Source organism: Coffea arabica, chromosome 6c (assembly GCF_036785885.1).
Source record: "Coffea arabica cultivar ET-39 chromosome 6c, Coffea Arabica ET-39 HiFi, whole genome shotgun sequence".
Taxonomy (NCBI): Eukaryota; Viridiplantae; Streptophyta; class Magnoliopsida; order Gentianales; family Rubiaceae; genus Coffea; species Coffea arabica.
This window is the reverse complement of record NC_092320.1, coordinates 11,112,393-11,137,484: the sequence shown is the minus strand read 5'-3', so window position 1 is coordinate 11,137,484 and position 25,092 is coordinate 11,112,393. Positions and strand designations below refer to the sequence as shown.

At 34.9% G+C, this 25,092-nt stretch overlaps 3 protein-coding genes across 6 annotated transcripts; all 3 read left to right on the top strand.

Annotated features, from left to right (window-relative positions):
• Positions 1-129: 129 nt before the first annotated feature.
• LOC140008455 (methylthioribose-1-phosphate isomerase-like) lies at positions 130-4,159 on the top strand. Of its 2 annotated transcripts, XM_072052863.1 has the most exons (9): positions 130-381; positions 505-560; positions 1,489-1,647; positions 1,725-1,824; positions 2,246-2,388; positions 2,497-2,602; positions 3,133-3,271; positions 3,354-3,622; positions 3,713-4,159. In XM_072052863.1, the coding sequence occupies exons 1-9, from the start codon at positions 304-306 to the stop codon at positions 3,785-3,787; spliced, it is 1,125 nt and encodes a 374-aa protein (XP_071908964.1). In that variant the 5' UTR covers positions 130-303; the 3' UTR covers positions 3,788-4,159. The 2 variants fall into 2 exon arrangements, with proteins under 2 accessions (XP_071908964.1, XP_071908965.1); XM_072052864.1 differs by lacking the exon at positions 505-560.
• A 768-nt stretch (positions 4,160-4,927) lies between these two features.
• LOC113693783 (ATP-dependent DNA helicase Q-like 3) lies at positions 4,928-14,188 on the top strand. 3 transcript variants are annotated; one of them, XM_027212472.2, is made up of 20 exons: positions 4,928-5,126; positions 5,431-5,602; positions 5,770-5,877; positions 6,010-6,017; positions 6,117-6,200; positions 6,360-6,500; positions 6,592-6,626; positions 7,480-7,563; positions 7,946-8,034; positions 9,332-9,484; positions 9,561-9,657; positions 10,146-10,149; positions 10,242-10,391; positions 10,487-10,579; positions 10,661-10,726; positions 10,828-10,955; positions 12,383-12,477; positions 12,598-12,722; positions 13,125-13,231; positions 13,391-14,188. In XM_027212472.2, exons 2-20 carry the CDS (start codon positions 5,452-5,454, stop codon positions 13,839-13,841), a joined length of 2,169 nt encoding a protein of 722 aa, XP_027068273.1. In that variant the 5' UTR covers positions 4,928-5,126; positions 5,431-5,451; the 3' UTR covers positions 13,842-14,188. The 3 variants fall into 3 exon arrangements, with proteins under 3 accessions (XP_027068273.1, XP_071908955.1, XP_027068275.1); XM_072052854.1 differs by lacking the exons at positions 4,928-5,126; positions 6,010-6,017 and having other exon boundaries at positions 5,575-5,602; positions 12,589-12,722; XM_027212474.2 differs by lacking the exons at positions 4,928-5,126; positions 5,431-5,602; positions 5,770-5,877 and having other exon boundaries at positions 5,898-6,017; positions 12,589-12,722.
• Positions 14,189-14,960: 772 nt separating this feature from the next.
• Positions 14,961-20,228, top strand: LOC113692988 (proteasome subunit alpha type-6). Its single transcript, XM_027211580.2, has 9 exons — positions 14,961-15,190; positions 15,375-15,469; positions 15,622-15,703; positions 16,455-16,551; positions 16,915-16,973; positions 17,062-17,144; positions 17,626-17,721; positions 19,096-19,155; positions 19,820-20,228. Exons 1-9 carry the CDS (start codon positions 15,112-15,114, stop codon positions 19,910-19,912), a joined length of 744 nt encoding a protein of 247 aa, XP_027067381.1. The 5' UTR covers positions 14,961-15,111; the 3' UTR covers positions 19,913-20,228.
• Positions 20,229-25,092: the final 4,864 nt, after the last annotated feature.

Here is a 25,092-nt window from a genome sequence, read left to right as displayed (position 1 = left end):
CCACCCCAAAGCCCAACAAACAACCCCTGAGCCCAAAACAAAAACAAAATTGACCCAAACGAAAAGAAATATTCTCGGATGTTTGCTTAGTTGACTACTTTACTTATTATTCTGCTGCTTTTCTTGCTCTTGCTGTTTGTCCACGCGAGAGTCGATGTCCGCTTGGGTGGAGCACCAGCATTGTAAAGCTAGAATTCAACTGTAGCCCGTCTAAATTAGCTCTATAATCAGGGATTTGATTACCTATTTGCCTGTTCCGGGCAGTAATTATCGAGAATTTGAGTTGAGTTGAAGGTTAACCCGATGGAAAATAGAGTAGAAAAGCAAAATTCTCTGCAGGCCATCCTTTACAAGCGTGGTTCGCTTCAATTGCTTGATCAGGTACGAACGTGTATATATCCAAGTCTATAACTAAGAAAGATTTTTTGTGTTTTTTTTTGTTTTTTTGGTGTCTGTTTCTGTTTTGGTAGTTAATTGGTTCGTTAAATGTTGGTGGTTGAACAGAGGAAACTTCCACTTGAGACAATCTATTTGGATATTCAAGACACAAATGATGGATGGTAACTTTTTTTTTTTTTTTTTTTTTTTGGGGTTTTAGCTTTCTGAATTTGAAAATTTTTTTCTTGAAGAAATTCGATGCTATGGTCAACCTGGGCTTTTCTATCCTTGCCGTTATTGTCGATTGAATGTTTTGGAGCGTCAAAATTTTAGTGCATTTATGGTTTACTATTTGATAGGAGAAAATGAAATCAATGGAAGTCATGTGAATCAGCATAACGGGGACAGTAGGAAATAGCAGTTTGCTTCATGTTATTCCTGATAAAGCAGGTTAAATAATCATACATGATAGGATTCTTGCGAATTTTACTACATCGCTGGAAAGCATCTTCATCTAGTTTTTTCAGGAGTCTCATGTGCAACTGAAGTTTTGCATCATTTTTTCCCCACAATTACAGAGAGCTTTGTATTCAAGTAAACATCTTAATATTTAGTTTCCTTTGATCCTCCCTTCATAGGAAGTCTCGAGGTTTTTCCTTGGTTGTCAGGAAGTATTGGCTGTCTACTGATGCATGATAGTTACACACTTATTTGCACGAAAGGAATGGTAGATATTACAAATTTTGGGGTTTACTTGCATTCTTTATGCATTGACATCTAATTCAAATGAAAATGAATAAACAGGAAATCTTCGACACTGTTGAATATGAGATGCACCTCCATTGCTGGCTGGATTGGCTATTTCCAAATTCCATTGCCTTGTAGTGACTTTAAAACAAGATGTTTTGCTGCATTATCCATCTTGCTTGTTCTGATATCTCATTCAATTTTCTGCTGACCCTAGTAGTATCTTTTTTTTTCATGAATTATACTGTGGTTAGGCCCTTTGATATGCTTCAAAAATGTTTATTTCTTGTGCACGTGCATGCTTGTCAAGAAAACAATTGAGCGCTCGGTTATAATCTTCCTTTTCTTCATATTTTGTATCAGGGTTGCTATAAGGGATATGGTTGTTCGTGGTGCACCTGCTATTGCTATTGCTGCTGCTCTTTCCTTGGCAGTAGAAGTATCTAACCTAAAAGATTTTAGTGGGACATCTGATGATGCAGCATCTTTCCTTGGAAAGAAACTGGAATATCTTGTCTCCAGGTACAGTTATTCTAATACAATTAAAATACTTCATGGTCTGTTTCCTTTTCTGGGATTAAAACTAGTTTGTATTGCAGTCGTCCAACGGCTGTAAACCTTTCAGATGCTGCATCCAAACTCAAGGAAGTTGTATCAAAGGCTGCTTCCACTGCTAAAGACACTATGGGTGTCTTTCAGGTAATTACATTGCTTTGTCTCACTTGAGCAGCCATTGCTTCTTATTTTTTGTCCTTTATTGAACTAGAAAAGCTGCAAAGGACTGTAGTACACCCTTGTATGGCTTCTCTGGCCTCTCTTCTCATTTTGCACTGTTGTTGATTGTCTATTTTAAACTACACACGGAGAGAATGGTGAGGGTGTCCACTACTTTTTTGGCAAGCAATTTATTATGTGTAAAATAATTTGTCCACACCAAAACTATGTGTATCATGATTATGTTTAGTTGTTGCCTTGTACTTCATTACATGACTTCCATAAATCTTCTGACTCATGGAGATGCTTTTGGAATATACATATGCATAGAAGCTCTGAAGTTTTTGGTTCATAGATCTAAATTGAAGTCAGACCACATTATGAAAGATTAATGTTTTTGTGTTAGGCTTACATAGAAGCCGCTGAGATAATGCTTCAAGATGATGTTGCCTCAAATAAAGCAATTGGCTCCTATGGAGCTGGATTTCTTCTGCACCAACTGAAAGACTTTGACAGGATATCGGTTTTGACCCATTGCAATACTGGCAGGTAATTTCTATGAACGCTGCCATAATCATATGGGAACTCAATTGGATCATGGCAACTGATCTTCTCATCTAGAGGCTTTCTAATTGTTGTTTTTCATGTTTCTAATAGTCTCGCAACAGCTGGATATGGGACTGCTTTAGGTGTGATTCGTGCACTTCATGCTGAAGGAGTGTTAGAAAGGGCATACTGTACTGAAACACGTCCATTCAATCAAGTGAGTTATAGGTTTTTGTTCCCTTTATCACTGTCTAAATTTAGTGTACCAGTGAGGGTTCTGCAAAAAAAAAAAAAAAAAAAAGGATGTCTGACATATGTAGAAGTGAAATTCTTCTTCTTCTCCTCCTTTACTTCTCTGATTGCATGCATGGGTTGGAAATACTCGAATCATGAACTCCTTGTAAGTCAACATGGTTTAAAAACCATTTACACATTTATAAAAGGCTAAATGTATACCCATTTATCTTTGCTTCTGCCTATGTTGGACATGGATAAGCGTATTAAGCCCTGTTGAACTCTCCCTGTCTAACCTGGTGAGAGCGCCAAAAGAGAATAGACATTGAATGAAAAAAATAGGACCATGATGGAGTTATATTCCTACTTCAGCAGAGTCAATTTTGCTGGAGAAATGCAGGATAGCAAATTCATAAAAATACTCTCGTTGTCATGGTCTGTGGAGCTCATGATTTTGGTATATATCAGTCAGATGGGTGTCTATAATTTCTTCAATTTTTTTGTGTTTGTTAGGGATCCAGACTGACAGCATTCGAGTTGGTTTACGAGAAAATTCCTGCCACTCTATTAGTAGATTCTGCTGCTGCAGCACTAATGAAGGATGGTCGAGTCAATGCTGTTGTTGTAGGAGCCGACCGTGTGGCCGCTAATGGTATTTTTGACATTTATCTTGTATTCAGTTGGTAATCTCAAACTTACATGTACTTTTTTTAACTCCGTTTCTGGAATAATAGGTGACACAGCCAACAAGATTGGTACTTACAGCCTTGCTCTTTGTGCAAAGCACCACAATATTCCATTTCTAGTAGCTGCACCACTTACTTCCATTGACTTATCCATTACCTCTGGAGAAGAAATTGTCATAGAAGAAAGATCTCCTAAAGAAGTGTTGCATGCACGCGGTGGACTTGGGGAACAGGTCGCTGCTTCTGGAATTGCTGTTTGGAATCCAGCTTTTGATGTTACCCCTGCTGATATAATTAGCGGAATCATCACAGAAAAGGTAACTCTCTCTCTTATTCATATGCACAGGCACACCCGCATTTGTACTGCTTTCTTTGGCATTTGAAACTGAAGAACCTGTAATCCTCAGGGTGTTATAACAAAGAATGGGACTGAGGATTTTGATATTAAAGGCTTCGTGCGGAAGGCAACAAGCAATTCTTAATGGCGGAAGCAACTTTCGTGGCAAATGGCAAAACATCTTTGAAAAGGAGACGTCTCTTCAGCCAACAATTGAGCATTTCAAAAGCTCGGCAACTTAAACTGGGGCACGCCCGTTACAGTATTACCCTAACTAAATTGGAGCAAACCATGTGTTTGACCTGGCTTGTGCAAAGTTTAGCAAATGCAAAAATTTTGCTGCTCGACTAGTGCTTGTCACAGTCTTGTTAATGCATGATGCCCGCCATGCTTGGGTGTTTTACGAATTTTTCAGAATTATGTCATCTGGGCAGCGAAAGTTGTCGAAATAATATCAGAAGACGTGTATTCTTGACGAGTACTCATGCATGATGCCCGTCATTGTGTTTAATGCTCACCATGCCTGTGTACCCTATTTCGTCTAATGTGCTGATTTCAGTCTTTTGTCCGCATATTCACTTCATGGCATGCCACTGGGCACTTTTGAGGCGCTGAAATCACCGTGCCTCGCCGCCTTTTTTAGTCTATCGACTACTTCCTTGCCTCTGTGAAAATTGATGTGGAACATGCTCTCTTAGACTGATGCTGCAAGGCATATGGTTGCCTAGAATGTTCAACTCAGTAATAGCCTTATCACCCACGAATTCAATTCAATTGTTGGCTTACAGTTCAGGGTCGTCACTCGTAAATGTGGTGTCCCTTCGCCTGCCAAGCTTTGTTCTGATGTGATGAAGTCCATCAAGATAAATGCTGATGTTCTAATCTTGGCCATCTTTTGTTGCTACCTTCATCCGTTGAGCAAGTAATTTTGTGCACTAAAGATGTCCGTCCCATGTACTTGCAAGCTTCCATTTGGTAGCAGTTTCTAAAATCTAGAATGATGCGTGGTTTCATTACATGAAGGACCATACTTGGTAATATGTCCAATTAAGCAAAGTTGAGGATTCTAAGATCCCGTTTAGATTGCTATTTTTTTGAAATTTTTATAAAAATGATATATTATAATGTGAAGTAAAAAAAATAATTGAAAAATATATTCATAAAAAATATAAAATTTTTTTGACAGAAACTTAATAATCCAAATACCACTTTTGAAAGAAAAAAAAAATTCCCCCATATAATATGTTCAGAATTAGCTACTAAACTTCAATATTTACTCGCACCAAATTTCAATAGAAAACTAACAATCCAAACACCACCCAAAATTCCCCGGTCCGTGTAACGTGTCCAAGACTACGCTACTAACCTTCAATATTTCCTCGCACCAAATTGCCTTCCACTCTCACGAGCCAGAATCTGTCTCATTTTTCGCGGCAAAACCCCCCCCCCCTTTGGCGTCTCCACTGCGATTCTCCCAGTTTCAGGTTCTCCCCCTCCCCCCGACCGACTATAATCTTACATTCTGATGCATTTGTTGTTAAATTTGTCAATTAATCCTGGATTGTTTAGTTCTTCATATTTTAATTCATTTGTTCTTTTTTCTTTTTTTTTTTGTTTCTTTCACTTATGCAGTCCAAATTTTATGAGAATCAAGCTTTTCTTAATTTCTTTCTTTCGTTGCGCATCCCGTCTTTCTGGTTGATGGGAAAATGCTGATGATTTTGTGTGCGTGAATGGATATTCAGACTAAGGAATTTTTATGTTGGGTGGGTTTCTGTTATGCTATAGGTTGGGGGCTGGTGAAAGATAATGAAGAAATCACCGTTACCAGTGCAAAATATATGTGGGCCTGAGAAACAAAAAATTGGCAAGGAAGCTTTAGTAAAGCTCCTCAGGTGGCATTTTGGGCATTCCGAGTTTCGTGGAAAGCAACTGGAAGCTATTGAAGCGGTACTTTCAGGTTCGTCTAGCTATTCACTTTTAGTAGTATGGTCTGCCCATTCAAAACTTCTTGAACTCCCTTCTTTTGTTTTTCTTTCTACAGGCTTATTAAAAGTCTCGTGTGATTTGAAATATAGTAACTTGATTATCCCACTATTCTGAATGTTTGTGTTGGTTTGAATTTAGGAAGGGATTGCTTTTGTCTTATGCCAACTGGTGGAGGGAAATCGCTGTGTTATCAAATTCCCGCCCTGGCAAAAACCGGCATTGTGCTTGTTGTCAGCCCTTTGATAGGTCCATATTTGTTACCTTAAACGTGTTTTCCATAGAGAAAGTTTAAACTACGAAATACCTTTTTTCTTTTATTTTCAAATGCTAGGAGATCTCATTGCTTTTGTTTCGTTCTCCTTCTCCATTTTCATGCAGCCCTAATGGTAAGTGTATTCAGAATTTGTTGCTGTTGTTATATTGTGTGCTTATATATAAGATGCTGTATGTAGGTAGATTCTAGTTAATATATCTATTTTAAACAGGAAAATCAAGTAATGGCATTGAAAGCGAAAGGAATAGCTGCAGAATATCTTTCTTCAACCCAAACTGCACAAGTTAAAAGCAAGGTACTTTTCTTGTGTATATGGTCATCTTTAATTCTCAATAGCAGCCTGAATACATGATTCTTTAAATGTCAAAAGCCCATTGGTAAGTCTTTATAAGTTGATAATCACGCATAATTGAGACATTGTGCTCATGACGACATCTTTGTTTTGAATTTACAGATTTATGAAGACATTGAGTCTGGAAAGCCATCCTTAAGGTTGTTGTATGTGACACCAGAACTGATTGCGACATCAGGATTTATGTCAAAATTGACCAAGATCCATGCTAGAGCATTGCTGAATCTTATTGCCATTGATGAGGTTTGACAAACTGCTATAGTTGGGTTTGTAGCTCTTTTTTAAGATGCTTCTGAAGTTAATTTATAACCATCAGTGCTGTTCGAACTTTTAGGCACATTGCATTTCGACATGGGGCCATGACTTCAGGTAATGCCTCTGAGGCCATGACAATTATTCAGATATCTCTTTTTACTGTTTTCTGGTTTCAAACTCCAATACTTATTAACACGGAAGATGAACTTGAGAAGTATCTTCCTTTTCAGATGGCCCACCTAGATGGCCATTATTATATGTATTTTCTTTCTACTTTGCAGAAGATTTCGGTCTTTGAAGTAGATATATACACAGGAACTTTAGTGAAGTCACACACAAAATGAAACACTATAAGTTCACAAAGTTATCATCCATTAAAGCAAAGGTAGAACAACTTTTGGTGGAATTTGGTGTCAAAACTCCAATCTCCTTTCCCTTCTCCCCCCAAAAAATAAAATGAAATATAATAAAAATAAATTTAAAGTAAAATATAAAATATAAAAAGGAGTCCCATGTATGTGCTCTTTGATGCTCAATTATGTTCTTCCTCGAAAAAGTTGAATCTAATGTGTCTTGTGATTTTTAGGTCATCTTATTTCCTTCAATTTAAGGAGCTTACTTTTTATCAACTTCCCACCTTTTTTAGATATGTATGTTTCTGGAACCTTCAAATCGATTGTAAAAGAGGAGACAGGAGATATCCTAACGTTGGCATACTGACTTTTAGTGATGATGCCTTGTTTTAGGGCATCTATATTTTGTTCACATAAATAGGCTCTTATAAATTTTACTTAATATCCCAACCATAAAAGTGTTGCATGAAAACCATGACAATTTAACCAAATGGTATTGGGGTATATGCTGCTTGCTGATGTGTAAATAGTTTAAGCTTTTTGTGGACAATGTACTTCCTTATCCTGTTATTAATTTTTGTTTTTGCTTGTAACTTCTCACTGGTGTGTAATAGGCCCAGCTACAGGAAGCTTTCTTCTTTAAGGAACCGACTGCCTGGCATACCCTTGTTGGCTTTGACAGCAACTGCTGTCCCAAAGTAAGTTTCATTTTTTCAACTTAAAGTTGAATTTCTAGTTCAAATTTAGTTGTTCAAAGCAATGGATCCAGATGCTTCTTGTACTCCTTCCACTAATTCTGTTAAAATGTTAAATTAAATCATCTTCAAGCTCAATTCCCCTTTGTATGCTTTAGTTCCTTGTAGTTTTGAGTGTGTTCATGGAATTATGAAATATCATTTTTAAATTTGCTTATTGTTACTAATCTTAGACGGCAATTGTTCAGTGAGTATACTTCTTTTGACTCAAGAATGAAAGTTGTTATATGAAATAGTTGTTGCTTTTTTCTCTTAACCTTTTTTCAATTATCTTCTTTTTGATGGAAGTTGGAGAAAGTATTTCTTTACTGCATACTCCTTTCAGAGTTCAGAAGGATGTCATAGAGTCGTTGTCCTTGCATAACCCATTGGTGCTGAAATCATCCTTCAACCGTCCAAATATTTATTATGAAGGTCAGCACAATGTGGTTTGCTTTACTGTAATTTTGGAATTCTTTTCGATTGCATCCATTAACTATTTGTGTTTGCTGAGCTGCATGAGTATCCGTTTATGTTTTAATGGTCTACGTGGATCACTCATCCACATTGTCTTAACCTAGCATGGTCAGTGAATCTCTATGGCTTTTCTGTTGTCATGACAATGCGGCACATTAAGGAAAAGACTCGAGTACAATCTGACACTTATACATTAATTTATTCAAATACGTCTTTTGGAAAGGTGTAGGATGGTAGGTTCTGATATGATTTTCTTAAGGACAAAACTAGAAAATTTCCTTTATAGAGAATTGGTTTGCTGAGAAGATTCAGGCATTTTGCTTGATCTCTTTATTATAACTTAAAATTCTATAGACAAGGTCTTCATCCTGTGAGAATATTTATATCAGATGATCTTTTGGCCTAATAAAAGCATTCCTTAAATGTTCATAGAGTTAGTTTCTTTTTTCCCCCTTTTTGGTTTAAATTTGCTGATGGCTTTTGTAATTTTGTACCTTGAAAAACAATTAACGTGGCTTCTTAAAATGAAAAATAATGTAAGTGTGTTTGGATAAGAGATTATTTCGAATAATTTTTTGAAAAATTTACTGTAGCATTCTTTTGATGTTATGCATGTGAGATAAAAAAGGTGATTGGAAAATGTGTTTATGATGCAATCAAATAAATTTGCACAAGTAATTGTCTATCCAAACAGAATGAATTTTCAAGTGTTTTGGTCATGGCTAATGTTTTGGTCATGGCAATTGGCATCTTAAACCTTCAGGGAGAGTTTCTCAAAGACATGTATATGATATGTAGCCTTCTTACTGGAGGTTTCCAAAGGTGAGATGCTATAAGCTGAAGTAACTTTATAAAGAAGTTTAGCACCACCTGAAAATATTGTCTACTTACTGATTTGAAGTTTGACAGATGGGAATGTTAAGATAGTGCGGTCAATTTCAGGTGTGGTCACTGATAACAGCCTTAATGTATAAACCAATGTTCTTTCTTTAAAGTATAGAGCTGGTGTGGGTCATCCCTATCAAATTCTAGTGTGAAAAGCAGAAACAGAAATACAGACTAAAAGGAGCCCGGTGGATTCAGAGATTAGCGAAATGAGGAGACTGAACAATATGTCATACTGATTTCATGTCATTTAGTTTATGTTAGAATTTCTTTTCACTGTGTGTCTCTGTTGGAAAGTGTGTATTCAATTTACAGGGTATGTCTATGAAATTTCAATCTGCCTGTCTTATTAGCTTTCTTCATGATGCAGTTCGATACAAGGACCTTATGGATGACCCATATGCTGACTTATGTAATTTCCTTAAATCACATGGAGATATCTGTGGAATTGTTTACTGTCTTGAACGTACAACTTGTGATGACCTGGCTTCTCATCTATCAAAACATGGAGTTACCTGTGCTGGTAACACAGCTTGTTGTTTTACCATCTTTAGTTTTTGGGCTTCCTGTAATCCGTACTGATGTTGCTGTGCTTTCAGCGTATCATGCTGGACTGAACAGTAAATTGAGGAGCTCTATATTGGATGATTGGATTTCAGCAAAAACACAGGTTGTCGTGGCAACTGTGGCCTTTGGGTATGGTCATTCTAAGTGTAAAGTTGATCTTTTCATTTTCCAGAATTAATTTTTTTGTGAATTTGTACTTGCCACTGAAGCTCTTTATTTTAAACACTGTGGACCAGGACTTAGACATTAATCTAAGTAATTGATGCAATCTTTTGAAACTCTTCTCAATTACAATATTGCCATTGTTGTTCGTGGACAAGTTATCAATACCTTAAACAGATTACATCTTTCATGACAAATTGTAATTCAAGGATAAGGGGAAAAAAAGGAAAAAATAAAAGAAGGAAAGGGCTCCTCATATGGAAGTTCTAAAATTATAGCAATAATTTGTGTTGTTCTAGCACTCTTTTTTTTTCCTTTTTCTTTTCCTGTATGCTCTGATGTTATGCTCCAATTTTTCTGATTAATCTTGGTTGTTCAATCTTGTCTGCTTTGTTCTCTATCAATTTCCATTCGAGCAACTTCGGTTGATCCTTGAGTTGGTGACTTCATTGCAGGATGGTATGCAACTTGTACGTCTTCTTTTTTGTTAGAAAATCTAGCAAGCTCCAGTAGGTTTTGTTGCTGACTTGGTTCCTGGACAATAATTTTAGGGTATAGATCGAAAGGATGTCAGAATTGTCTGCCATTTCAATATTCCCAAGTCCATGGAGGCCTTTTATCAGGAGTCAGGTAGAGCAGGGCGTGATCAGTTGCCATCAAGAAGTCTTTTGTATTATGGAGTGGATGACAGGAAGAGAATGGTTAATATTATGCTTTGCCAACACAAATTTCATATTTCCCATTTTGACTATCAAGCTCTGGAAATTTACTCTGATTCTTTTCAACCATATTCAAGGAATTTATTCTGGGTACTGCTAAGAACAATAGGTCACGGTCCTCAAGCTTGCAGGATGATACCTCAAAGAAATCCTTGGCAGACTTTAGACAGGTAGTTTTTGAGGCCTCTATAATTCTAGATGTGATGTTTTGTGTCTGATTCATATGGATCTTGACTTCATAATTCGTGAAGATGGTTGAATATTGCGAAAACTCTGGTTGCCGTAGGAAGAAGATCCTTGAGAGTTTTGGAGAACAGGTGATAACTGCTGGTGTCTACTAGTCTTTCCATTCCTATTTGTATTTTGGACCATTATTAGATGCTTGAGTGATACCTCTCGTGTTATCTTTGAAAAGTAGGTACCTGCGTCATTATGTGGAAAAACCTGTGATGCATGCAAGGATCCTCATTTGGTTTCCAAGTATTTGGGGGAGCTTACAAGTGCTTGCACTTTTAGAAATCATTCCTCCAGAATATTCATCAGCAGGTAGCTCAAATTCTAATTGTATCAGATGTACGTGTATGCATCAACTTTAGTGTAAATGAGATTACTTTTACTTGAATACAAGTTGTAGTTTCTTTTTGATAGTTGAAAACTCTTCTGCATGATTGGTCTAGCTGGTCTAGATCAGATGTTTCTAATGAGATAGTTGGTAAGTCCTTTGCTTTGTTTTTTCAAGGTAGACTAAATTTAAGATGACAAAACTATGATGATTATACCAAAACTTTTCTTTCTGTCTTGTTTGATTAACCAATTCCTTGATGACCTTTTAGCTTTTCCAGTCTATCTATAGCTAGTAAACTTGTCATGTCTGTAAGTCGTTGAACTTGGCCATTGTTTATAAAATAATCTATGAAAGCTATTTCTTCTGCATAATTGAGGAGGGAGGAGAGGAGGAGGGAGGGGTTGGTGGCGGTTTTGGTTGGTTCAATTTTCAAAAAATACCCTAAACAAATTTTAAATTCTAAAAATACCCCAAAATGCATCCCAAAAACACCACCAAAAATATCTACAGTAAAAGTTTTTCAAATACCACAGTAAATTATTTCAAAAACACCCCCCAAAAACAGCTAATCCATAGTTTTTGGAATGAAGCAAATACTCGGTAGCTACATAAGCAATAACCCAAGACTTCAGAGTTCCTTTGGAGCATTAGAATGAGTAAAACTGTGTTACAGTCTGTTGATTAAAAAGTCTCTCCTTTCTGAGTGATGCTATTCCAGCTGCAAGAAGGATCATAGTCTGCACATGGGCCAAAGTGCTCTGTGGAATATTTTCCAAGTCGACCAATTAATTTCCTAGCCTTGTTATTCCATTTTTACCATCCATTGAGGCTTGTGTGCTTTTTATAATATGCTTTAATGCAGTCTTCTCACATATGTTTAACGTGATTTATGGTGACCCATACTATTTACAGATGTGTTTTGGCTAGTACACTTTGCATCTGTAGCTTTGAAGGATAGTATTTTTGAAAGAGCAGAGTACATTTTGTTCAAGACTACTTAAACAGTAGTTAGGCTTAGTTTGCTGTTGATGAGGACATGTTGCTAAATCATTTTATTAAATAAATTGGCAGAAACTATGAAATGAATTATATGATTTGATCATTGTTACATGTTATGCTCTTTAGACTTATGGCTATCTGCAGCCAAATCTGATAAGTAACTCCATTTCCATATACTGTATTGCTGAACTTGTTAAAAGATTTACAGATTTTGCTGAAAGTTAGACAGTTTTTTGACTGCATGAGGTGCTCCGGGTTCTTGTATATCTGCTCTCCTTATTTTTCTTTTTCTGATTTCGGATAGTTGTTTTAGCTTTTATCCCAGCTCTTTTGACAAAAGCTTATGGCCGGTTGCTTGCCTTCTTCCCTTTTAGCTGGTTGACATGTGTGGATGTATGTTGCCTTGCAGCTCTGCAAATCTCCATGATGAAGAACAGATTTCTGAGTTCTGGAGTCGTGATGAAGAAGCAAGTGGATCAGAAGAAGATATATCTGATGCTGATGGTATACCTCAAATTTAACTAAAATTTTCTGGAAGAGCAGTTCTTGTGTGTTCATCTGCATGTAGTGATGTGTTGATATAGAACCCTGAAAGCTTTTTGTTGTTGATACGAGAAAATTCAGATGTTGACAGTCCAAAGAACATGTTCAAATCAAGATCAGTTACAAATTCAAGCCTGCATGATAGGATTGAATTGTTGCAACGTGCAGAAGAGAGTTATTATCGAAATGACTTGCCCGACAAACAGGTAGATATTCTGTTCTTTCCAAGTCAATCTCTATGCGTGGACTCAATTTTATAGGCTCTTCGACATTGCCTGTCAATAGCCTGATACATGGTAAAATATTGCTTCTCCTACTAATCACAATCACCTTGATAAATTTGCTTGTCTTGCTACGCTGTACATTGTCCCTGAGGGCTAACAATTAAACTATGAAACTGATACTGCATACTGGTATTGAGCTTTACTTAATGAAGCTGATGGACAATGTATAATGCACCTGCAATCTTACATACTAATACTGTTAAGCTTCAGATGGGAATATTTTAGGCTTATGAATTGGTTTGATGTCATCTATTTTTTCAGTAGCATGATAACTTGGTTAATCTCTTCTTTAGCTTGCATTTCGCTAATGTTTCCTACGAACAGGTACACAAGATGGATAAGAACAACATAACAGAAGCATTAAGAGAGGCTGGCAAGCAAAGATTATTAAATACAATGAAGCAAAAGCAGCAAAAGCTCGATGTTTTACGGTATGCCTCTTTCCCACTCTGCCCAACCTTCCCCCGCCTCCCCTCCACTTTTTATTTGGACACCTAGGTGAAGAGTTGAATGCTTAGAACGGTACCCACCGCTAGGCTGGTATAGCTTTTGATTTCCTGTCGTCTCAATTTTTCCTTGTTGCTTTGCAGGATTGATTATGAAGCATCTGCCAGGACACTTGAAAATGAGTGTCACAAGAAGTATGGGAAGAGTGGCAAATCTTTTTATTTATCTCAATTAGCAAGTACCGTGAGATGGATCTCTACAGCAAACTCGGAAGAATTAGTGAATAGGCTCAACAGCAGCCAAAGTCCTGGATGCAGTGCTATGATTGCAAAGTCAGATTGCTCTTTGCCTTCAGTATCTCCATCAGGTGGCAAGTCCATAGTTACAGATGAAAATTTGCATGACAGCAGCGGATCAGAAACCCCTTTAAGAGCATTGCAACATGCTTCTGAAGACAAGAAGTTGCCACCAATTCCATCTTTCTCTGATTTCATCAATAGCCGAAATCCAAATGATAACAAAAATTTGAAATCAAGAAAGCAACCTCCTAGTAGAGATCACAAGAATCCTGATAAGAGGGTGAGAAACCAATAGGTTGAATTTGATAATTCTTCACCTCATTTTGCCTATTTTCCTCTTCATCTCTTTAGTCCTTCAGCCAGGCGAAGGTGGCTGGCATTTGCTCATTGTATGTCCGCTTTCAGCAAAGATGATGTGTGGTTCACGGTTAACTTAGGAGAGAGGTCGTTTTTCTTTTTCTTGACCCATTATGTTTAGGGATGGCAATGGGACAGGTTTGGGAAGAGAGATCCCTCCCCTGTCCCCTACCCTGTTGTCAAAAAACTCCTCCTACCTCTGCCATGTACCCCGCCTCCGTTCTCCCTGCCCTGCTTCTTTGTAGGTACTTGCAGGTGATAATTTGGTTTTTTTTTTTTTCAAAAGCTTTTATTCGATAAATCAAACTAAATTCAAAAAATAAAATAAAATATGAAGCCGAAAAAAATGAAACAAGAAAAGTGTTAAATAAAATACCAAGAAAATTAAGCAACTCGATTAGATTGTATAGATAACATTTGAAAATACTCATAAAATGCGTAACATATTTGTGTCAAATATCAATTAGGAATTTGGATAAAAATGAGATAAAGGTTTTGTTTAGTTGTCAAATATTTTAAATTTATTATTATTAGATTGCATATTATATTACACTTATTTATATTAATAAAATGGAGCGGTGGACAAGGAGGAGGTATTATTTATATTAATAAAATGGAGCAGTGGACAAGGAGGAGGTATCATTCCTCGCCCCTTGTCCCATTTAAAACGAGGGGAGAAAATTCTCTCCGTTCCCGTCCCGTCTTGCCTCGTTCCATTTCTCCCTCCACGGGACGGACAATCGTGGGCATCCACTTTCATTGTCATCCTTCATTATGTTTTCTTTTTTTTCTTCTATAAAAGAAAAATCACATAATATTCTGTGTCTATAGTCCAAAAAAAAAAAAGTAACAGTTACCGTTTTATCAAGTATATTTTATCCGAGAATCTCAACTCAAGTATGCAGACCTCACTGGGGATTGTACGTTTCAGTACCTCAAACCCAAAACATGTGGGTCTAACAAAGTCATCCGCCTGAGGTCGAATGGCCCAATACTGCTTTCGGGACAAGCCCACGTGAGGGAAGCTCGGCTACTTGTCTTGGAGCCGAAGCTTCTTCCTTGCTTATCAGTGTCTGCAGTCTCTTTTTCTTCCAATTCTCATCGAAAACTGCAATTTTCGTTGCCACCATTGAAGTTCCACTCATCCATTAAAGCAAAACAATTTGAAGAAAAAAAAAAAGAGGAAGGAGAAGAAATCGAGTAGAAAAATGAGTAGTCGTGGAAGCGGAGGTGGTTACGATCGTCACATCACGATCTTCTCTCCCGAAGGTCGTCTCTACCAAGTCGGTAAGCTCCTTAAATTTCTTTTAAACCCTATTCACTATCTATTCCGCAGCTTTCTTTAGAATTTGCGTCCAAATTTATTAATTTGGAGCTAATTTTAGTTTCAAATATTTATATTTTGGACGCGGTGGGTGGGAGGAATGGGTTTATTGATCTTTTTAGGGTTTTTAATTTTACATATGTACAGAGTACGCATTTAAGGCCGTTAAAGCCGCCGGAATAACCTCCATTGGCGTGCGGGGGAAGGATTCCGTCTGTGTTGTTACCCAGAAGAAAGTTCCGGTTAGTGCAATTATTAGCTCCTTCTTTTTCTTTTTCCCTTTTTTTTTAAATTATTTTTCTTTATTGCCGAATAGTGATATAGAGACTTGAATATTGCAATATGTTTTATGGATTTTGGAGGATTCATGTAAAATTGAAATGCCTGTGAGCAGGACAAGTTATTGGATCAGACTAGCGTCACCCATTTGTTCCCCATTACTAAGTATCTTGGACTTTTAGCTACTGGGATGACAGGTTTGTTTATTTTTATCCTTATTATTGTTTAATCTTTTTTTACTTCTGTGGTCCGATTGAGGTTCTTATGAACATTGCTTAGTTAAATGAGAGTTTTTATATAGGTACATTATAAGTAATTTTCAGTCTTTGAGTTCAATTATAGCCCTGGATTGTTAGAGGAATGGTGTTTTCAGTGGTAGCTGTGGGTAAACCTCTTAGAATTATTAATTTCAGGCAGCAAGATTGAAAATTGACAAAGTTACAGCTGAGATGATTTTTATTCTTTCCTTGAAGACGCTTATATACATAATGTCGTGCAGTTCATGTACTGTGTAACAGTTGTGCATTTACTTAGATCTTTTAGTACTTGTTTCTAATATGGCTTAGCAGGGAACTGTCTTTTTACATTTATATGTTGCTAGGTTGTAGAAAATTTTGCTATAGTCGTTTAAATGGGTATTGCATATGAATATGTTAGGGTAGGATGGCGAGTGTTCATTGCCTCTGTCAAAACAATTTTGAGCTTGCCTTCAAAGTTTAGATTCACCTTGAACTGTATCAGAGCTGAAGTTTTTGTATATTGTACATATTAGGAATTTAAAATATCTTTTCTTATCAAGAGTAACATTTATCTAAGGTTTAGAGAAGTATGAGGGGAAATTGTGTTGTAATCTCCTGTTTTGACATAAATTGTAGTCATTTTGCTCCCCGAATAAGTGCCCATTGTTTGTTATCATGTGCTGATCACATACTTATTTTCACTGTTTAGCTGATGCAAGGACCTTGGTTCAACAAGCTAGAAATGAGGCTGCTGAATTTCGTTTCAAATTTGGTTATGAGATGCCTGTGGATACATTGGCAAAATGGTAAGTGAATTTTTTTTATCGCTGTAAATCCTGTTTCTCAGGAACTCCTTCTGTATTGAGCCCATTTCTCTTTATGCAACCTCGATATCAACGTGTAACCCTGTTGAATCTTGCAATCTAAACTGGCTATAGTGGAAAAATGTTGAAATTGTATGATTTTCAAGCATCTTTGGAAGTTTTGCATTTTGTACCTGATAACTACTCTGCCATTATGCCACCTATTCTTATATTTTTGGTGGCTTAAAAAGCAAAACTTGACTAGAAAACTTGACTTTTGAGAGCTTTTTCCCCCATGTGTGTGAAAGGTTTTTTTTCTTTTGTGCTAACAATATCTTTGTATATGCTTCTGTGCCTATACGTCAGGATTGCTGACAAATCTCAAGTTTATACTCAACATGCTTATATGAGGCCACTTGGAGTAGGTTTGTCTCGAACCAGTTGTATTAAATTTTGGAAATTAATTGTCTTTCTCATTGTTAAAGTGTTAACATATACATTTTTACTGCATAGTTGCTATGATATTGGGTATTGATGAGGAGGCAGGACCTCAGCTATTCAAGTGCGATCCAGCTGGCCATTTTTTCGGACACAAGGTACTTGGAAATTTTTCTTTTTTCCAATATATCAGTAAAGTAGCAGCTTTTACTATGTTTGATGATTAAGCATGAGCAACTAGTGTGACTGAGGAAAGGGGCCTCTTAAGCTAAATCACTCATTGCATGCTCGTCTCCAGTTACAAGGATGCCACTAGCTAACATTTACTGATCAACTTCATTAAGCTTTCTCCGTTGAACTTGTTTCGAATCAACCATTTTTAGTGCTTGTCTGATTTATATTTTGAGTCTAAATAAATCTAAAATGAATTTTGTGAGAATTGTATAATTGATTATTGAAACCTGAAGATGTTTTATTGTGGTACTTCATTTGTATATTCCCCTTGGCATGGGTTTAATTCTGGATTCTGATTACCACTTGAGATGGCAATGTCATGTTTTTCTTTTGGCTTTAGGAAGCCTAAAGAATTGGTGAACTACTATAAGTAGTAGATGTTTGATTTGTTGTTCCCATTCTCAGGCCACCAGTGCTGGAGCTAAAGATCAAGAGGCAATTAATTTCTTGGAGAAGAAAATGAAAAATGACCCTGCTTTCTCTTATGAGGAAACTGTACAGGTAAAACGAATAAAGGACGAGAGTGTTCCTTGCATTTTCGTTTGGTGCCAGATTTTCCTTTGTATTGTTTACAAGGCTTAGAAGGTGATTAAGTTGGAACCTTGCCATTGTTGCATTCACTGTTATAGTAAAATCTGGAAGTACAGGTGACGCTTAAAAGATACAAGTAAACTAAAATTTGCATATTTAGGCAAAATACTCTGTGGGAAATGAGATGTTGAAGGTGATGTAGAAATCATGAAAGACATAGCAGATGCTGTAAAGAGAATTGTAAATGATGGATAGGGTAGTGTGGTCCAGTATTCAATTTTGGGCAAACTAAGATAGGTTTAGGCAGCATTAGTTCACTGGAGGAATAAGATCTTCGACATATGACAATAGAACTTACTCTACTTCTGCATTTTTGTGTAATATGTGAAAAAGTAGGAGACATCGAGGTTTGTATTTATCGAAGATTATTTCATCATGTTATAGGTGATTTACACGTGCTGGTGACAAGAAAGCATCATGAATAGTTCCCCCCCCCTTGTGTGTGTGTGTGTATGTTCTGCTCTTTTTGTCTTATTTATTTACTTATCGTTGGACGTGAAAATATAATATGTTTAGTGGGGAAAAAGTACACTGAAGTATACAGCAGATAGCAACCTGCAGTCAGCCTCATCTATCCATTTACACTTCAAATGAAAGTTGAGATGGATTTCATGCTTAGGGAAAGCCTTGTGTGTGTGTGTGTGTGTGTTCTGCTTTTTCTGTCTTATTTATTTACTTATCGTTGGACGTGAAAATATAATATGTTTAGTGGGGAAAAAGTACGCTGAAGTATACAGCAGATAGCAACCTGCAGTAAGCATCATCTAGCCATTTACACTACAAATGAAAGTTGAGATGGATTTCATGCTTAGGGAAAGCCTATGAATATCACAGTTAGATTGTTGTAATTTGTAGAACTGTTGACAGTATTCCCAAATCCTTCAAATGTCTGTGCACATCCCCTTCTGTTGCTTGGGTTCTGTGTTCAAGTAAAGCTTCCATTCCTTGTCAGTAAAACTCCAGATTCTTGCAATCATTGACAGTTTCAGATTGCAGGATTTATTGAGAGACTGAAAATCAACATGGAGGGTAATAAAAGGCAGGCATACCAGTTATTGAATTACTACTAGAGTACATTGAGATAAACACCAAAAATAGCTCTAAGGATAGAGACACACGTGTCGTGTAAATATATCTAGAATGGGCATCTTCTAATTAGCCTAACTAAGATTATTGTCAATGAAGCCTGTAATGGAGTTGTTTCTAAACCAAGGTTACTCCTAGTCTTGTCTTGAGGTACCTTCCCCATTCCAAAGTTGCAGTCTAATATGTTTGTTCTTGTAGACTGCCATTTCTGCGTTGCAATCTGTTCTGCAAGAAGATTTCAAGGCTAATGAGATCGAGGTATATTTTTCTTTCTTTCTTGTGCTTTTATTGATTGTTGCATGAGAAATTGTGCAACAGTTAGTGCGGAACTGTTTCTCCTGATTTATTTCTGTAACAGTTTTTGTCATTTGCATTGTGCCTCAATTCAGATTTTAGATTTCATCTTTACATATCAGATCTGCATCACTCATCTGAGTAATGATCTGTAAGAGGTTTAGTGAGAAGTGTTTTCTTTTTTTCCTTTCAATCTTATTATTATTATTGTTGTTGTTGTTGTTGTTATTGTTGTTGTTGTTTCTGCTGCTGCTGCTGTTGTTATTATTATTATTATTGTTATTATTGTTGTTGTTGTTATTTTGTTTGGTGGGAAGGGTGGTGTCGGTTAACTGATGAGTTGATTGCACATTTACAGTTTAATTTTAGTGAAAAACGTAAAAAAGATGGATATGGGTACTTAGCAGTCTGTTTTGTTCTTTGCTTCAGTTGGGAAGGGCAGTGGGTTTTTCTGGTTGGATTCATAACATGACAAGGATGATCTAGTTTTCACATAGTATTTTGTTCCACATTTGTACATATGTTGAAGTCAAATGCTCTGCTCGACTTCCTTTGCAACATTGGCTCTACTTGTTTACTTTGCCATATGTGTTACAGCTGCTGCATTAAAGTAGTCGGGTTCTTGCAGGTTGGTGTTGTGAGGAAAGAGAACCCAATCTTCAGGGTGTTGTCAACCGAGGAAATCGATGAGCACTTGACTGCCATCAGTGAGCGTGACTGATCGGTCGTGGAAGTACCTGAAGCCTTTTCTCATGTGGTGTGAAAATCAACTTCATATGATACGCGTGACTTGTTATGGATGTTTGGAAAGGCATTAGGAGGGTTCTCATGCATGTATTGGACAATCAAAAGATAGTCAGTCACTCAGTCATGTTTCGATGTTGTCATTATTGGGATTGTCGCTGATGGTGATTCTTAGAATTCATTCTGGACTCTTTTCCTTCGTACCGGAAATTCACCTAGAAAAAGAATTCTTCACAATGCTGAGACGTGTTTGACATTTTTTCGCTTTGCATGCTGGATGAGCATCTTTCAAATGTCTCAAGCTCGTGTCCTTGCTTTTGGTCTGATTAAACCTTTCTTCTAGCTTGATTTGGTGTCTATTGTCTTGAGGGATAATTTGAAAAAGAAAAATAAATCATAAGTTACAATATCCCAATGATTGTATGGGGATGGCTATCATTTGGTTGGGCGTGGGTTTTTTGTGAGTCCCGCCTAGGTTTAATAGGCGTTAACTTCCGAGTGTTTCTAATATAATTGTATGGATATGTTTCTACCGTTTCCGAGAAAAAGTATGGGGACGGCCATTAAATGTTGAAGAAAATTTTTCATTTTCTTCACCCTCCTGGCCAAAAAAAAAAAATCCAAAAAAAAATGAAGACTCTCTTTTCACTAGTTTCTGTAACTCTTGAGCACTTGAATGTAATTGTGTAAGAGGCACAATCTGTGTTACTATTATTGGTTGTAGTACTGCATTTAAGATAAAAGTAAGGGATAATATCAGAAGCCTCCCTCCCCTGAGGTTTCTCTTCATATCACTAGTATTTCTAAAGTTTTAAAAATATTACGTACCCCTCCTACTTTTGTTATTTATGTAACAAAATTTTTAAAAATCCTAAATTATCCTTATACTTGCTAAATAAAAATATTTTTAAATTACTTTGTTCACTTCAAAAAAATCATCATTCAAAAAAAAAAATCTCTTGTAGCACTACTACATCATAATACTATATCTCATAAAACTATAAATTTGAAAAGTAAAAAAGATATTTGAAAATAAATATACTTGCACCAATTTAACTCTATATGCTTAAAACTATTTCGTATAAACTTTATATTTTTTCCAACATCTTCTTAACCCTTATCCAAATCATTAAATTGTACCAATCATTATAAAAAATAATTCAAAATAAGTAAATAAATCATACCTCACTTTATCACAATTACAAAAAGTAAAAGAAAAATAAAATTCAATTTATTATAATTTATAAATAAAATATTGTATAGTCATTCAAAAAATGAGTAAGAGAGAGTGATGGAGAAAATAAAAAGAGAAGAAAGTAACTTTCATTTCTTTTTTTTTTAAAAATTTTTGAGCTCCATTTATTTGAAATGTGAATTATGCATCAAGTAAGGGTTAATATAGTCTTTTCATAATTACTAAGGGAAAGTAAGTAATAATTCTAAAACCTCATCGGTGTCAAGTGATATTAAGAGAAACCTCAAGGGAGGTTTCTGATATTATCCTTAAAAATAAGAATAGAAAATTGGGGCACTGTATGTTGCAGAAAGTATTGGAGATTGAGACCTGACAAGACCGTGGAAATTGAAGGTTGCAATAAACCACTATGTGTAGGGAGTTGAGTTTTTCTCAGGTAAAAATGGTACTGTATTTTTGTATCTGGGGCATGGCCACTTTTTTTTTTTTTTTTTTTTTTGTAAGAATGACTTTGTAGCTGAAGGTACATTACATTTATATATACACTAGTGTAAATACCTGTGCTACGCACGGTACTGACATTATTGAAAAAAATAAAAATAAAAGGGTGAATTAAAAAAGATTAAAAAATTGTACCAATACAATTAAAATATAATATCTATCTAACAATAGTTTGAAATATGATAGAATGTGTATATTATTCAAAAATTACCTTTTTTCGGAAGATATATTATGAAAAAATAATAGAAATTTATATTAGAAAATGAATGATATATGAATAAAAATGAATGTAATTAAATGTTGTTAAAATGAAATACTTACAAATATTATGTATTCGATTTGATAATCTTGAATGAAAGTGTGAACACTCTTCACACCAATCAACATTTAGTATGAAAGCCAAAATTGGTGATTTAATTAATTGTGTTAAATTTTGTGAAATGCGTACTACAAATGAAAATGCACGATTTTTGCATGAATTGATTCGTTGGTTGAACAACCTATCATCATTGTCCTGAGAATTAAGTACGTGCGAAATTCAAAATTAGTGTATTGTTTTTACATAGTTTATAAATAGCATTATAAAAAATAAACATATATCAAAAAATTCTATCTTCCTTTGTAATTCTCAAAATAAAAAGCATCACAACCAAATACAAATCGTGCATGTCTGTCCTGTAGATTAAGATGCATGTTACCACTGGAATCTTTGATTTGTATGTTAATATTGTACCTGTTTGACAAATAAAATGTTATATACAATACAGAAAATTTGTTGAAATTAAATGTATATGAAATTAATTACCTAACAATAATGTCGACCACGTCATTACAATGCATACACATTATTTTTTAAAAATGACCTTCACATAGTTGTCCACAATTTTTGCATAGCTCATAGAACATGTTTTCTATGTTAATGCTCTGAATGTAAGCAAGTATTCGAAAATATTTAATCTAGTAAGAATGAAAGAAGGTATATGTTATGATTATAAATTTAAAAAATTTGTGCAATAATTAAATTAAATAGAGCAAGTTTATCATATGCATGATTGTATATTCGGATATCTATATTCTCTTTGAATTTGCTATCAACAATGGTTGTGATATTGTAAAATTACTTGATCTCAACCACGTAATTAACTTTCGAGCACATGTATCATTTTCAAACCTACAATTTTTTTAAATACATGTTGATAAGAGTATGAAATAACATTAAAAGTTTGATGTAGTATTACTGATAGAACTCACCAACTGCGCAAGTATCGAGCAAAATCTAAATTGTGATTGATATACAATTTGCTAGTTTCAATTATACAAAATGATGATCATGCATAGTATGGTTATATTCGTTAAAAAACTATTCAAATTATATAGAGTATAAGTAAAAGTATTTGGTTTACCTCTAAAATTTCGTATGCAAATATCACATGCTAGTAAAATATTATTTTTTATAGTAGACTGATATTATAGGATTTGTAGTATATTCAATAAGTTGATACTCAAATCACCGATGAGTCAAAATTTACTTAAATAAACTTTACAGTGTCCTAACTACTTACAAAAAAAAACGCTAAACAGTCCTAATTGGCGTTGCAAGTTACGGCAACGTGTGAGTGGCATATAAGCCTATTTTTTTTTTTTTTGGATTCAAAATCTAGTTCTAATTGGTTCTATTATTTCTTGATCATGTTGTATGTTTCCGAATTAAAATTGTATTAAAATAATATGTAAATAAGCATTTGTCTTTAATTAAGGAGTAAAAAGAACTTAAAATATAAAAAATAAATTATAAACGGTTTATGAAATAGATTATGGGAAAGTTTTAAATTTTAAATTTGACTGATGATAGGGTTGGTTATAACCCACTACTTTTTATGTATTAAAATAAGGAAAAATCGTTCAAAACATCCATCACATTTTACAAAATAATTTTTGCGTCCCTCACTTTTAAAAGTATACTTTTACGTCCCTTACAAATTCACATTGGTTAAATTTGGTCCCTATCTAGGTTTCTAACTAGTTTTTAATCAGAATCCACCATGTGCCTTGCTTGTAATCAATTTTGAAGGGTAAAATTGTCAAATCAAAGTTTACATAATCCGATCCATAGTCTCTCACATTTCACAAAATGAATTATTTCGTCCATCACATTTCACAAAATAAATTTTTTTCATCCCTCATATTTTAAAAAATAAAATTTTTCATTCCTCATTGATCATGTGTACGAATAACTAACTTTTTTTTACATTTAATATATAGTTATTTGATTTCACTTGAACAATATGAATAACATATAATATATCTCTATTTTATTTCACCTGAACGTACTGTTCAAGTGAAATTAAAATAGATATATATAGGGGTTTAAAAAAATTATTAGTTTTTTACTCATGTTCATTCCTTTTACTCAAAAATTGAAAACAAAAAAAGATATTTAATTCTAAACATTATCAAGGATTTATATCGAATTAAATTTGGATAGAAAAATAAACAAAGGAAAAGTATGACAAAATAAAGTAAGTGATTGACACTTTTAAATTTTAAGATAATCATAAGGTAAGAAATTCAACTATTGGTCTTAAAGATGGCGAATAAAAATTTCAGATTTAAATTTTAATTTATTAGCATGACTATAAAATTCGAATTAATATTGATTAATTAGATGGTCTTATTATACAACTTAATAAATGAATTATTACCAAAATAGAAAAGGTTGCATATATTAAATAAATTTACATGGTGAAATCAAATATAAATATATATGGGTTTTAAAAAAATTATTAGATTTACACTCATGTATATATCTATTGAATAGCATATACACAACTACAATTAGTCTATTTAAGTGAAATAAAATAGAGATATATTACATACTATTCATATTGTTCAGGTGAAATCAAATATATATATACATGAATTTAAAAAAAATATTTGTATACATGGTCAATGAGAGATGAAAAAATTCACTTTGTGAAATATGAGGGATGAAAAATTTATTTTGTGAATATGAGGGACGAAACAATTTATTTTGTGAAATGTAAGAGATTATAGATTGATTATGTGAATTTTGATTTGACAATTTTACCCCTAAAAATAATCACCTGCAAGGCACGTGATGAATTCCAACTAAAATTAGTCGGAAATCTAGGTAGGGACCAAATTTGACCAATATGAATTTGTAAGGGACGTAAAATTACACTTTTAAAAGTGAAGAACGAAAAAAGTCATTTTACAAAATGTAAGAGACGTTTTGAACGATTTTTCCTTACAATAAATACAAAAATCTAGAAAAAAAAATGAAAAGTTTGGAAGTCATTGAGAGGGTCTCTGCTAAAAACCCCTTCTGCAATACATATAGATATAGATGTTCTGATGGTACGTTATGGCTCAGTTTAAGAAGTCTCATTAAATTGCTGGCCTAAGAAGAGAAAAACAGCTTGGTACGCTAGGCAATGGCA

Bases quoted from the DNA above. Each gene is read 5' to 3' on its own strand.
- LOC140008455 (XM_072052863.1), top strand. From the start codon at position 304: ATGGAAAATAGAGTAGAAAAGCAAAATTCTCTGCAGGCCATCCTTTAC. The intron at 382-504 runs GTACGAACGTGT...GTGGTTGAACAG, and splicing joins CGCTTCAATTGCTTGATCAG to AGGAAACTTCCACTTGAGAC. The intron at 1,648-1,724 runs GTACAGTTATTC...TTTGTATTGCAG, and splicing joins CTGGAATATCTTGTCTCCAG to TCGTCCAACGGCTGTAAACC.
- LOC113693783 (XM_027212472.2), top strand. From the start codon at position 5,452: ATGAAGAAATCACCGTTACCAGTGCAAAATATATGTGGGCCTGAGAAA. The intron at 8,035-9,331 runs GTCAGCACAATG...TTCATGATGCAG, and splicing joins TCCAAATATTTATTATGAAG to TTCGATACAAGGACCTTATG. The intron at 10,580-10,660 runs GTAGTTTTTGAG...TAATTCGTGAAG, and splicing joins CCTTGGCAGACTTTAGACAG to ATGGTTGAATATTGCGAAAA.
- LOC113692988 (XM_027211580.2), top strand. From the start codon at position 15,112: ATGAGTAGTCGTGGAAGCGGAGGTGGTTACGATCGTCACATCACGATC. The intron at 15,470-15,621 runs GTTAGTGCAATT...GCCTGTGAGCAG, and splicing joins TTACCCAGAAGAAAGTTCCG to GACAAGTTATTGGATCAGAC. The intron at 17,722-19,095 runs GTAAAACGAATA...TTGTTCTTGTAG, and splicing joins CTTATGAGGAAACTGTACAG to ACTGCCATTTCTGCGTTGCA.